Source organism: Prenolepis imparis, unplaced genomic scaffold (genome assembly GCF_030444845.1).
Source record: "Prenolepis imparis isolate NDT839.2.m4 unplaced genomic scaffold, iyPreImpa1.0 SCAF_12, whole genome shotgun sequence".
NCBI lineage: Eukaryota > Metazoa > Arthropoda > Insecta > Hymenoptera > Formicidae > Prenolepis > Prenolepis imparis.
Genome location: NW_028141170.1, coordinates 9,211,452 through 9,226,378, shown reverse-complemented (window position 1 = coordinate 9,226,378; position 14,927 = coordinate 9,211,452). Strand labels below are relative to the sequence as shown.

Here is a 14,927-nt window from a genome sequence, read left to right as displayed (position 1 = left end):
TTATGCCGCTCAATGTTACTCCATTTTGAGTAACTGCTTCCCTCTGTAAACAATCGCGAAGATAAATTTGAATAACTTGAAATGTTCGCTGACCATCAACGCCCTCTCAGAAAATATTGCAAAGTGGAAAGCTGCAAGTCAGATGAAGTACGGATGGTAAAGAAGAAAATTACTATATGTATACATTTTTATAAATAAAAAAATAACAGAGAATATAATGAAAAAAAATTTTGAGAATAGAAAATATTTTTATAAAAAAATGAAAACTATTACTATATACAATCGGTATTATATTATCTAGGATAAATATAATTTTTAACTGTTAAAAAAATAATTTTAAATCATTATTTAGATAAATCTTTTTATGCATATTTTTATATGGAACACTACATAATTTGTTTATTTTTATATTTGAAAATATATATAATATTTCTTATCTAGATCAATTTGTAAAACACTCTGTATAATGGAAAAAAATTGAAAATCGCTGCACTGCTTTCATCGAATTTATAAAATATATGTCAAAGAGAGGATATGTAAAAAATATCATCAATTTTGTGACGTGTGTATTAATTTCAATGCTATATTACCACGAAAATTATAAAATATGTGCGATTTTGAAGGAATGACAAGAAGACTGATGACTATTCCGCCGGATTTTGTGCCTTATATGGAGAAGCATAGATTATACGAATTCTTTTATGTAATTAAATTTATATCATCTTGCTCGTTTTATCTGCTCAAATATTTTTTTGTTAATATTAATTATATTATATTACAATATATATCAATATACATCTATTAGAATGTATATATTTTCTTCATTTTTCTTTATCTGTTACATTACGATTGTATCATATTACATTGTATTATATCATAAAAAAAATTATATAGGAATTAGTGACGCAATTATTGATCCAACAACCCGAGGACCCAATAGTGTTTATGAAACAATGCGTTCAACATGCTATACGAAAACGAGATATTCCCAGAATCATCCTTATAGCTCCCCCAAATTTTGGTAATTCGTATAATCAAACGTTAACACGATTAATTGCATAAATATTTTTCTAATAAGAAATTTGCTATACTTATTATAATATTACTTATAAAGTAAGATTAAAAAGATCAAGAAGTGCGTAATATTTATATTTTTTACAAATTTACAATATTTATTTATATATACATATATAGATTTTTCAAGACAAATAAAACAAAAAATTCTCTTTCTGTCGACAGACAAACTGACTCTCGCGAAAATTCTTCAAAAGGAAATTGGTAATCGTCCTGTAACTCTAAAAGATCTTTGTACTCTATCCTCTGCTAAAGTATGTTATTGTCATCAACATTATTTATTGTTTATGAAATGTCTCAAAAAGAGAGAAAAAAATGCTATTAATTATTTTTTTTATTTTATCATATAATATTTTATTTTATATATGCACATATGTATATTTCAGAACACGTGTTATTGTTATAACGCGACTTGTTATAACGAGATTGCAATGAAAATGAAGGAAATGTTAATGTCAGGAATACTTCACGAATCTGGGTGGACATTAGTTGGTAATTTAAATTTGCTTAAATTGTTCATTGGAATTATTCTATTGAATAAAATAGCTATTATTGAGCTATTTTGCAAATTTGTAATATAATATAATTAAATATTATATTATTCACACTGTTATAAGAAATATATAATTAAATCGCTTTTATTTCTCTTCTGCATGAAAATAAGTAATTTATTTCGATATAGATATACCAAGAAACAAAAAGGAAGCACGTGCGATGCAACGTGTTGGCGTGATACCTACACACGTAATACAAATTATACCACCAAATGTAGAGGATGAAATTCAAAGTATACTTACTGCATGATCTGCTATTGTGATCATATCCATTTAGATCCATTTTTATTTTTAAAGCCCAAAAAAGTCAACCTGTAAATATAAATCAAATTTCTTTTTAGATTAATGACATTGTAAATTTTACATTTTTTATACATATTAATATATTTGTAAAGTGTATAAACAATATATGAAAGTACATTAAATTTATAAAAATAAAATTAAAATTAAAACATAGAAATCCATTTCAAATACGTATTAGCAGAATTAAATATAAAACCCTTAATATTTCTGAACAAATGCAAAATTGATCTCTATTTGACTCTCATCTTTTCATGAATCACATTTATTTTCAGAAGATGTGAAACAATGCAATTATAAAAGAACTATTCGAGGTCTACGTGAAGCATATGCTAATCTTTTAATTGTTAGTTATTAATTTTTGCTATTATGATATTCAGTAATAATAATATTATATTTTTTTTCTTCATTATTAGTATCATTGCCTATTATATTAACATTAATATTATATATATACATATAATAAAAAAATGAATTTTTATATCATGATTATTTCTTAAATTATAAATCGTGCGAATGTAATAATTTACATATTTTATATTATATAAATTAAATATAATTCTGTTACGAGATCAAAAAAAATGGATTAAAAAAGATGGAATAAAAAACTTCTTTTTAGGAAGTTAAAGCTGGTGTTAAGACAATTCAAGAACTGGGCAAAGATTGCGCAAAATTAACGAAAATTAGGAAACATTATGGGGCACCGTCGCTCTTTCGCATTGCTCTTATAGGTCCTCGAGGATCAGGTCATCATTCTTTGGCAAAGCATATATCTGAGAGATTTAATCTCGTTCATGGTATAATTATAATTAATATTAATATTTACTCTAGATTACTTATATATTTTATTAGAGTGATTGATATATATATATATATATATATATATATATATATATACTTTTTATATTAATATAACGATTTGAGTGGGCGGATTTAGTTATAATAATAATATTTCGAGTGTACAAGTAATGCATTATATTTTTATAGTTGACTTTAATTATATTCTGGAACAAGCATGTTCGCAAGAAATGGCTTTAGGTGAAATGTTGCGATTATGTGAACATAGATGCGGACATAAATTAAAATCAGAAGCGAGAATACAAATCGTTGAGGTGCAATATAGTTTGCTAAAAAAACAATCGATTTAATTTTTTATTATTATGTATTTACTATTTATAGCAATACGTCCTCGAATCCGAATGCCTTAGGAAAGGATGGATTTTAACCGATTACCCTAAAACTGTAGAGGAATTCAAACTTTTGGATATGATATCTACACCACCAAATAGGTACATTCCCTCTTCTTAAATAACCAGAATTCTAAAAATTCTGTAATAATTACGATTTTCAAAAATGTGTTCAGAGTAATCATTCTCAAAGTGGACACACAAAGGTGCAGAGAAAGACTCTTAAATCATCGACCTAATGTCATCACTGGAACTGAACATAATATTCCGTCGTGTGAATCTTTAGTAATAGATCCAGACTATAAATTGGATGTTTATTCCAAAGATTACAAGGATATCGTTGAACAAGATGTAATTAACATATTAATTCTCACAAACATTCTCATTCAAAATTTATACAAATATTTTGTTTTATACAAGTATTTTGTTTTAATGCTAAAATTGACAAATATATCTTATATATCTTTAAAAAAGTATATTAAAAAAATATATATATTAATAAAGGAAAATTTTATATTAATTTTATGCTAATTACACTATACTTATATAATAATTTTATACTAATTTAATAAGTTAAATTGAGATTTTAAACATTAAAAATTTTCTTTATTGCTATTCGTAAAATAATAATAATAATATTCGTGAATGTGAATATAGCTTTGGGAGTATGAAGAGAATATAAAAGCTATAATGCGATATGCGGGGGAAACTGCATCTGTAATAGATGCGATGGATGATAGAAAATGCACGAGGGAAAATCTAGAAGCATGCTTAATGCGACCAGCACAGATTGCGAAACCTAGAATTCCACAATCACCATCTATAATCGATCCAATGGATATAGAATTCGATCCTGATGATGAACCCGACCCGAAAATTTTCGACGATATACGCGCACCGGAGCCTAAATATTCTTTTATCTAATAATTGAATCCTATCTAAAACATTTCTGTAGAAAAAGAGCGAATTAAAAATACAAATAAAAAATAAATAACAACGACTTACACAGGCTTTAATTTTCGCAAAAAACGTTTAAACTTCTCAATTAAAAATTAAGGCTTGTATAATAGCAATTTTTTATATGTATTTTTTACTTTAATATATCTTTCTTTCTTTTTTTTTTTTTAGGTACTAAGGAATATACTATATTAATATCTAATAAAAATATTTTTAAAACATACAACATGAATTATATATCTGTTATTTCATATATAGAGCATTCAATTTTTAGATATAATATAATTTTTGAGAATTTTTTCTTTCTTATATATTCCCTTTTCTAAAAAGTGCATGTTAAGTCGATTCTCGCAAGTATTGTTGCCTCTTTTCCGCGATGCTGATTGGTTATCTCGATGTGTGCTGCGTTGTACATTACTTCATATTGATAAAAGCCTGTCAAGGTTGAGCGACGCATTTTGACAGTTCAAATGTATATATTGAGAGGTTAATAGTGTATTCAATTTGTGAATGCAATTATTGTGGTTTATATTATGATATACATGATATTATGTGTACATGATATTATGTGTACATGATATTATGTGTACATGATATACATGATATCATTAAATTAAATTAAAGAAAATATAGATAAAGAAGACGAATTTTTGGCTCGTCTTAAAATATTAGAAATCGATACTTTTTTACCGCTGACCCTATGCGACGCAACCTTATTTTATGTAATCAAGTTAAAAAATTTGTACGCTGGTTTCTGCTTGGTACCAAAAGATTCTGTAATCAATGTACTATTAAAATGTATAATCGATGAATTTTTGGCTCGTCTTAAAATATTATAAATCGATACTTTTTTGACGCGGACCCTGTGCGACGCATCCTTATTTTATGTTTACCGTATTAAAAAATTTGTACACTGGTGTCTGCATGGTACCAAATGATTCTGTAATCAATGTAGTATTAAAATGTATAATCGATGAATTTTTGGCTCGTCTTAAAATATTGGAAATCGATACCTTTTACCGCTGACCCTGTGCGACGCATACTTATTTTATGTTTATCGTATTAAAAAATTTGTACGCTGGTGTCTGCATGGTACCAAAAGATTCTGTAATCAACGTACTATTAAAATGTATAATCGATGAATTTTTGGCTCATCTTAAAATATTAGAAATCGATACTTTTTTGACGCGGACCCTGTGCGACGCATCCTTATTTTATGTTTATCGTATTAAAAAATTTGTACGCTGTTGTCTGCTTGGTACCAAAAGATTCTGTAATCAATGTACTATTAAAATGTATAATCGATGAATTTTTGGCTCGTCTTTAAATATTAGAAAACGATACTTTTTTACCGCTGACCCCATGCGACGCAACCTTAATTTATGTATATCAAGTTAAAAAATTTGTACGCTGGTGTCTGTTTGGTACCAAAAGATTCTGTAATCAATGTACTATTAAAATGTATAATCGATGAATTTTTGGCTCGTCTTAAAATATTGGAAATCTATACTTTTTACCGCTGACCCTCTGCGACGCAACATTATTTTAAGTATATCAAGTTAAAAAATTTGTACGCTGGTGTCTGTTTGGTACCAAATGATTCTGTAATCAATGTACTATTAAAATGTATAATCGATGAATTTTTGGCTCGTCTTAAAATATTGGAAATCGATACTTATTACCGCTGACCCTGTGCGACGCATCCTTATTTTATTTTTATCAAGTTAAAAAATTTGTACGCTGGTGTCTGCTTGGTACCAAATGATTCTGTAATGAATGTACTATTAAAATGTATAATCGATGAATTTTTGGCTCGTCTTAAAATATTGGAAATCGATACCTTTTACCGCTGACCCTGTGCGACGCATACTTATTTTATGTTTATCGTATTAAAAAATTTGTACGCTGGTGTCTGCATGGTACCAAAAGATTCTGTAATCAACGTACTATTAAAATGTATAATCGATGAATTTTTGGCTCATCTTAAAATATTAGAAATCGATACTTTTTTGACGCGGACCCTGTGCGACGCATCCTTATTTTATGTTTATCGTATTAAAAAATTTGTACGCTGTTGTCTGCTTGGTACCAAAAGATTCTGTAATCAATGTACTATTAAAATGTATAATCGATGAATTTTTGGCTCGTCTTTAAATATTAGAAATCAATACTTTTTTGCGGCTGACCCTGTGCGACGCATCCTTATTTTATGTTTATCAAATTAAAAAATTTGTACGCTGGTGTCTGGTTGGTACCAAATAATTCTGTAATCAATGTACTATTAAAATGTATAATCGATGAATTTTTGGCTCGTCTTAAAATATTAGAAATCGATACTTTTTTGACGCGGACCCTGTGCGACGCATACTTAATTTATGTTTATCGTATTAAAAAATTTGTACGCTGGTGTCTGTTTAGTACCAAATGATTCTGTAATCAATGTACTATTAAAATGTATAATCGATGAATTTTTGGCTCGTCTTTAAATATTAGAAAACGATAGTTTTTTACCGCTGACCCCAAGCGACGCAACCTTAATTTATGTATATCAAGTTAAAAAATTTGTACGCTGGTGTCTGTTTGGTACCAAATGATTCTGTAATCTATGTACTATTAAAATGTATAATCGATGAATTTTTGGCTCGTCTTAAAATATTAGAAATCGATACTTTTTTACCGCTGACCCTCTGCGACGCATCCTTAGTTTATGTTTATCGTATTAAAAAATTTGTACGCTGGTGTCTGCATGGTACCAAAAGATTCTGTAATCAATGTACTATTAAAATGTATAATCGATGAATTTTTGGCTCGTCTTAAAATATTGGAAATCGATACTTATTACCGCTGACCCTGTGCGACGCATACATATTTTATGTTTAGCGTATGAAAAAATTTGTACGCTGGTGTCTGTTTGGTACCAAAAGATTCTGCAATCAATGTACTATTAAAATGTATACTCGATGAATTTTTGGCTCGTCTTAAAATGTTAGAAATTGATACTTTTTTGACGCGGACCCTGTGCGACGCATACTTATTTTATGTTTATCGTATTAAAAAATTTGTACGCTGGTGTCTGTTTGGTACCAAATGATTCTGTAATCAATGTACTATTAAAATGTATACTCGATGAATTTTTGGCTCGTCTTAAAATATTAGAAATCGATACTCTTTTGACGCGGACCCTGTGCGACGCATACTTATTTTATGTTTATCGTATTAAAAATTTGTACGCTGGTGTCTGTTTGGTACCAAATGATTCTGTAATCAATGTACTATTAAAATGTATAATCGATGAATTTTTGGCTCGTCTTAAAATATTGGAAATCGATACTTTTTACCGCTGACACTATGCGACGCAACTTTATTTTAAGTATATCAAGTTAAAAAATTTGTACGCTGGTGTCTGTTTGGTACCAAATGATTCTGTAATCAATGTACAATTAAAATGTATAATCGATGAATTTTTGGCTCGTCTTAAAATATTAGAAATCGATACTTTTTTACCGCTGACCCTATGCGACGCAACATTATTTTATGTATATCAAGTTAAAAAATTTGTACGCTGGTGTCTGTTTGGTACCAAAAGATTCTGTAATCAATGTACTATTAAAATGTATAATCGATGAATTTTTGGCTCGTCTTAAAATATTAGAAATCGATACTTTTTTGACGCGGACCCTGTGCGACGCATCCTTATTTTATGTTTATTGTATTAAAAAATTTGTACGCTGTTGTCTGCTTGGTACCAAAAGATTCTGTAATCAATGTACTATTAAAATGTATAATCGATGAATTTTTGGCTCGTCTTAAAATATTGGAAATCGATACTTTTTACCGCTGATCCCATGCGACGCATCCTTAATTTATGTATAGCAAATGAAAAAGTTTGTACGCTGTTGTCTGCTTGGTACCAAATGATTCTGTAATAAATGTACTATTAAAATGTTTACTCGATGAATTTTTGCTCGTCTTAAAATATTAGAAATCGATACTTTTTTGACGCGGACCCTGTGCGACGCATAATTATTTTATGTTTATCGTATTAAAAAATTTGTACGCTGGTGTCTGTTTGGTACCAAATGATTCTGTAATCAATGTACTATTAAAATGTATAATCGATGAATTTTTGGCTCGTCTTAAAATATTGGAAATCGATACTTTTTACCGCTGACCCTATGCGACGCAACATTATTTTAAGTATACCAAGTTAAAAAAATTGTACGCTGGTGTCTGTTTGGTACCAAATGATTCTGTAATCAATGTACTATTAAAATGTATAATCAATGAATTTTTGGCTCGTCTTAAAATATTAGAAATCGATACTTTTTTACCGCTGACCCTCTGCGACGCATCCTTAGTTTATGTTTATCGTATTAAAAAATTTGTACGCTGGTGTCTGCATGGTACCAAAAGATTCTGTAATCAATGTACTATTAAAATGTATAATCGATGAATTTTTGGCTCGTCTTAAAATATTGGAAATCGATACTTATTACCGCTGACCCTGTGCGACGCATACATATTTTATGTTTAGCGTATGAAAAAATTTGTACGCTGGTGTCTGTTTGGTACCAAAAGATTCTGCAATCAATGTACTATTAAAATGTATACTCGATGAATTTTTGGCTCGTCTTAAAATGTTAGAAATTGATACTTTTTTGACGCGGACCCTGTGCGACGCATACTTATTTTATGTTTATCGTATTAAAAAATTTGTACGCTGGTGTCTGTTTGGTACCAAATGATTCTGTAATCAATGTACTATTAAAATGTATACTCGATGAATTTTTGGCTCGTCTTAAAATATTAGAAATCGATACTCTTTTGACGCGGACCCTGTGCGACGCATACTTATTTTATGTTTATCGTATTAAAAATTTGTACGCTGGTGTCTGTTTGGTACCAAATGATTCTGTAATCAATGTACTATTAAAATGTATAATCGATGAATTTTTGGCTCGTCTTAAAATATTGGAAATCGATACTTTTTACCGCTGACACTATGCGACGCAACTTTATTTTAAGTATATCAAGTTAAAAAATTTGTACGCTGGTGTCTGTTTGGTACCAAATGATTCTGTAATCAATGTACAATTAAAATGTATAATCGATGAATTTTTGGCTCGTCTTAAAATATTAGAAATCGATACTTTTTTACCGCTGACCCTATGCGACGCAACATTATTTTATGTATATCAAGTTAAAAAATTTGTACGCTGGTGTCTGTTTGGTACCAAAAGATTCTGTAATCAATGTACTATTAAAATGTATAATCGATGAATTTTTGGCTCGTCTTAAAATATTAGAAATCGATACTTTTTTGACGCGGACCCTGTGCGACGCATCCTTATTTTATGTTTACCGTATTAAAAAATTTGTACACTGGTGTCTGCATGGTACCAAATGATTCTGTAATCAATGTAGTATTAAAATGTATAATCGATGAATTTTTGGCTCGTCTTAAAATATTGGAAATCGATACCTTTTACCGCTGACCCTGTGCGACGCATACTTATTTTATGTTTATCGTATTAAAAAATTTGTACGCTGGTGTCTGCATGGTACCAAAAGATTCTGTAATCAACGTACTATTAAAATGTATAATCGATGAATTTTTGGCTCATCTTAAAATATTAGAAATCGATACTTTTTTGACGCGGACCCTGTGCGACGCATCCTTATTTTATGTTTATCGTATTAAAAAATTTGTACGCTGTTGTCTGCTTGGTACCAAAAGATTCTGTAATCAATGTACTATTAAAATGTATAATCGATGAATTTTTGGCTCGTCTTTAAATATTAGAAAACGATACTTTTTTACCGCTGACCCCATGCGACGCAACCTTAATTTATGTATATCAAGTTAAAAAATTTGTACGCTGGTGTCTGTTTGGTACCAAAAGATTCTGTAATCAATGTACTATTAAAATGTATAATCGATGAATTTTTGGCTCGTCTTAAAATATTGGAAATCTATACTTTTTACCGCTGACCCTCTGCGACGCAACATTATTTTAAGTATATCAAGTTAAAAAATTTGTACGCTGGTGTCTGTTTGGTACCAAATGATTCTGTAATCAATGTACTATTAAAATGTATAATCGATGAATTTTTGGCTCGTCTTAAAATATTGGAAATCGATACTTATTACCGCTGACCCTGTGCGACGCATCCTTATTTTATTTTTATCAAGTTAAAAAATTTGTACGCTGGTGTCTGCTTGGTACCAAATGATTCTGTAATGAATGTACTATTAAAATGTATAATCGATGAATTTTTGGCTCGTCTTAAAATATTGGAAATCGATACCTTTTACCGCTGACCCTGTGCGACGCATACTTATTTTATGTTTATCGTATTAAAAAATTTGTACGCTGGTGTCTGCATGGTACCAAAAGATTCTGTAATCAACGTACTATTAAAATGTATAATCGATGAATTTTTGGCTCATCTTAAAATATTAGAAATCGATACTTTTTTGACGCGGACCCTGTGCGACGCATCCTTATTTTATGTTTATCGTATTAAAAAATTTGTACGCTGTTGTCTGCTTGGTACCAAAAGATTCTGTAATCAATGTACTATTAAAATGTATAATCGATGAATTTTTGGCTCGTCTTTAAATATTAGAAATCAATACTTTTTTGCGGCTGACCCTGTGCGACGCATCCTTATTTTATGTTTATCAAATTAAAAAATTTGTACGCTGGTGTCTGGTTGGTACCAAATAATTCTGTAATCAATGTACTATTAAAATGTATAATCGATGAATTTTTGGCTCGTCTTAAAATATTAGAAATCGATACTTTTTTGACGCGGACCCTGTGCGACGCATACTTAATTTATGTTTATCGTATTAAAAAATTTGTACGCTGGTGTCTGTTTAGTACCAAATGATTCTGTAATCAATGTACTATTAAAATGTATAATCGATGAATTTTTGGCTCGTCTTTAAATATTAGAAAACGATAGTTTTTTACCGCTGACCCCAAGCGACGCAACCTTAATTTATGTATATCAAGTTAAAAAATTTGTACGCTGGTGTCTGTTTGGTACCAAATGATTCTGTAATCTATGTACTATTAAAATGTATAATCGATGAATTTTTGGCTCGTCTTAAAATATTAGAAATCGATACTTTTTTACCGCTGACCCTCTGCGACGCATCCTTAGTTTATGTTTATCGTATTAAAAAATTTGTACGCTGGTGTCTGCATGGTACCAAAAGATTCTGTAATCAATGTACTATTAAAATGTATAATCGATGAATTTTTGGCTCGTCTTAAAATATTGGAAATCGATACTTATTACCGCTGACCCTGTGCGACGCATACATATTTTATGTTTAGCGTATGAAAAAATTTGTACGCTGGTGTCTGTTTGGTACCAAAAGATTCTGCAATCAATGTACTATTAAAATGTATACTCGATGAATTTTTGGCTCGTCTTAAAATGTTAGAAATTGATACTTTTTTGACGCGGACCCTGTGCGACGCATACTTATTTTATGTTTATCGTATTAAAAAATTTGTACGCTGGTGTCTGTTTGGTACCAAATGATTCTGTAATCAATGTACTATTAAAATGTATACTCGATGAATTTTTGGCTCGTCTTAAAATATTAGAAATCGATACTCTTTTGACGCGGACCCTGTGCGACGCATACTTATTTTATGTTTATCGTATTAAAAATTTGTACGCTGGTGTCTGTTTGGTACCAAATGATTCTGTAATCAATGTACTATTAAAATGTATAATCGATGAATTTTTGGCTCGTCTTAAAATATTGGAAATCGATACTTTTTACCGCTGACACTATGCGACGCAAATTTATTTTAAGTATATCAAGTTAAAAAATTTGTACGCTGGTGTCTGTTTGGTACCAAATGATTCTGTAATCAATGTACAATTAAAATGTATAATCGATGAATTTTTGGCTCGTCTTAAAATATTAGAAATCGATACTTTTTTACCGCTGACCCTATGCGACGCAACATTATTTTATGTATATCAAGTTAAAAAATTTGTACGCTGGTGTCTGTTTGGTACCAAAAGATTCTGTAATCAATGTACTATTAAAATGTATAATCGATGAATTTTTGGCTCGTCTTAAAATATTAGAAATCGATACTTTTTTGACGCGGACCCTGTGCGACGCATCCTTATTTTATGTTTATTGTATTAAAAAATTTGTACGCTGTTGTCTGCTTGGTACCAAAAGATTCTGTAATCAATGTACTATTAAAATGTATAATCGATGAATTTTTGGCTCGTCTTAAAATATTGGAAATCGATACTTTTTACCGCTGATCCCATGCGACGCATCCTTAATTTATGTATAGCAAATGAAAAAGTTTGTACGCTGTTGTCTGCTTGGTACCAAATGATTCTGTAATAAATGTACTATTAAAATGTTTACTCGATGAATTTTTGCTCGTCTTAAAATATTAGAAATCGATACTTTTTTGACGCGGACCCTGTGCGACGCATAATTATTTTATGTTTATCGTATTAAAAAATTTGTACGCTGGTGTCTGTTTGGTACCAAATGATTCTGTAATCAATGTACTATTAAAATGTATAATCGATGAATTTTTGGCTCGTCTTAAAATATTGGAAATCGATACTTTTTACCGCTGACCCTATGCGACGCAACATTATTTTAAGTATACCAAGTTAAAAAAATTGTACGCTGGTGTCTGTTTGGTACCAAATGATTCTGTAATCAATGTACTATTAAAATGTATAATCAATGAATTTTTGGCTCGTCTTAAAATATTAGAAATCGATACTTTTTTACCGCTGACCCTCTGCGACGCATCCTTAGTTTATGTTTATCGTATTAAAAAATTTGTACGCTGGTGTCTGTTTGGTACCAAATGATTCTGTAATCAATGTACTATTAAAATGTATACTCGATGAATTTTTGGCTCGTCTTAAAATATTAGAAATCGATACTCTTTTGACGCGGACCCTGTGCGACGCATACTTATTTTATGTTTATCGTATTAAAAATTTGTACGCTGGTGTCTGTTTGGTACCAAATGATTCTGTAATCAATGTACTATTAAAATGTATAATCGATGAATTTTTGGCTCGTCTTAAAATATTGGAAATCGATACTTTTTACCGCTGACACTATGCGACGCAACTTTATTTTAAGTATATCAAGTTAAAAAATTTGTACGCTGGTGTCTGTTTGGTACCAAATGATTCTGTAATCAATGTACAATTAAAATGTATAATCGATGAATTTTTGGCTCGTCTTAAAATATTAGAAATCGATACTTTTTTACCGCTGACCCTATGCGACGCAACATTATTTTATGTATATCAAGTTAAAAAATTTGTACGCTGGTGTCTGTTTGGTACCAAAAGATTCTGTAATCAATGTACTATTAAAATGTATAATCGATGAATTTTTGGCTCGTCTTAAAATATTAGAAATCGATACTTTTTTGACGCGGACCCTGTGCGACGCATCCTTATTTTATGTTTATTGTATTAAAAAATTTGTACGCTGTTGTCTGCTTGGTACCAAAAGATTCTGTAATCAATGTACTATTAAAATGTATAATCGATGAATTTTTGGCTCGTCTTAAAATATTGGAAATCGATACTTTTTTGACGCGGACCCTGTGCGACGCATCCTTATTTTATGTTTATTGTATTAAAAAATTTGTACGCTGTTGTCTGCTTGGTACCAAAAGATTCTGTAATCAATGTACTATTAAAATGTATAATCGATGAATTTTTGGCTCGTCTTAAAATATTGGAAATCGATACTTTTTACCGCTGATCCCATGCGACGCATCCTTAATTTATGTATAGGAAATGAAAAAGTTTGTACGCTGTTGTCTGCTTGGTACCAAATGATTCTGTAATAAATGTACTATTAAAATGTTTACTCGATGAATTTTTGCTCGTCTTAAAATATTAGAAATCGATACTTTTTTGACGCGGACCCTGTGCGACGCATAATTATTTTATGTTTATCGTATTAAAAAATTTGTACGCTGGTGTCTGTTTGGTACCAAATGATTTTGTAATCAATGTACTATTAAAATGTATAATCGATGAATTTTTGGCTCGTCTTAAAATATTGGAAATCGATACTTTTTACCGCTGACCCTATGCGACGCAACATTATTTTAAGTATATCAAGTTAAAAAAATTGTACGCTGGTGTCTGTTTGGTACCAAATGATTCTGTAATCAATGTACTATTAATATGTATAATCAATGAATTTTTGGCTCGTCTTAAAATATTAGAAATCGATACTTTTTTACCGCTGACCCTATGCGTCGCAACATTATTTTATGTATATCAAGTTAAAAAATTTGTACGCTGGTGTCTGTTTGGTACCAAAAGATTCTGTAATCAATGTACTATTAAAATGTATAATCGATGAATTTTTGGCTCGTCTTAAAATATTGGAAATCGATACTTTTTACCGCTGACCCTGTGCGACGCATCCTTATTTTCTGTTTATCGTATTAAAAAATTTGTACGCTGTTGTCTGCTTGGTACCAAAAGATTCTGTAATCAATGTACTATTAAAATGTATAATCGATGAATTTTTGGCTCGTCTTAAAATATTGGAAATCGATACTTTTTACCGCTGACCCTATGCGACGCAACCTTATTTTATGTTTATCGTATTAAAAAATTTGTACACTGGTGTCTGCATGGTACCAAAAGATTCTGTAATCAATGTACTATTAAAATGTATAATCGATGAATTTTTGGCTCGTCTTAAAATATTAGATATCGATACTTTTTTGACGCGGACCCTGTGCGACGCATACTTATTTTATGTTTATCGTATTAAAAAATTTGTACGCTGGTGTCTGTT

At 30.1% G+C, this 14,927-nt stretch overlaps 1 protein-coding gene across 1 annotated transcript; it reads left to right on the top strand.

Annotated features, from left to right (window-relative positions):
- Positions 1-625: 625 nt before the first annotated feature.
- LOC145943963 (adenylate kinase 8) lies at positions 626-4,106 on the top strand. The gene is made up of 11 exons (XM_083051882.1): positions 626-703; positions 895-1,021; positions 1,240-1,328; positions 1,461-1,566; positions 1,757-1,861; positions 2,204-2,274; positions 2,548-2,725; positions 2,916-3,040; positions 3,108-3,217; positions 3,292-3,466; positions 3,773-4,106. The coding sequence occupies exons 1-11, from the start codon at positions 626-628 to the stop codon at positions 4,037-4,039; spliced, it is 1,431 nt and encodes a 476-aa protein (XP_082908008.1). The 3' UTR covers positions 4,040-4,106.
- Positions 4,107-14,927: the final 10,821 nt, after the last annotated feature.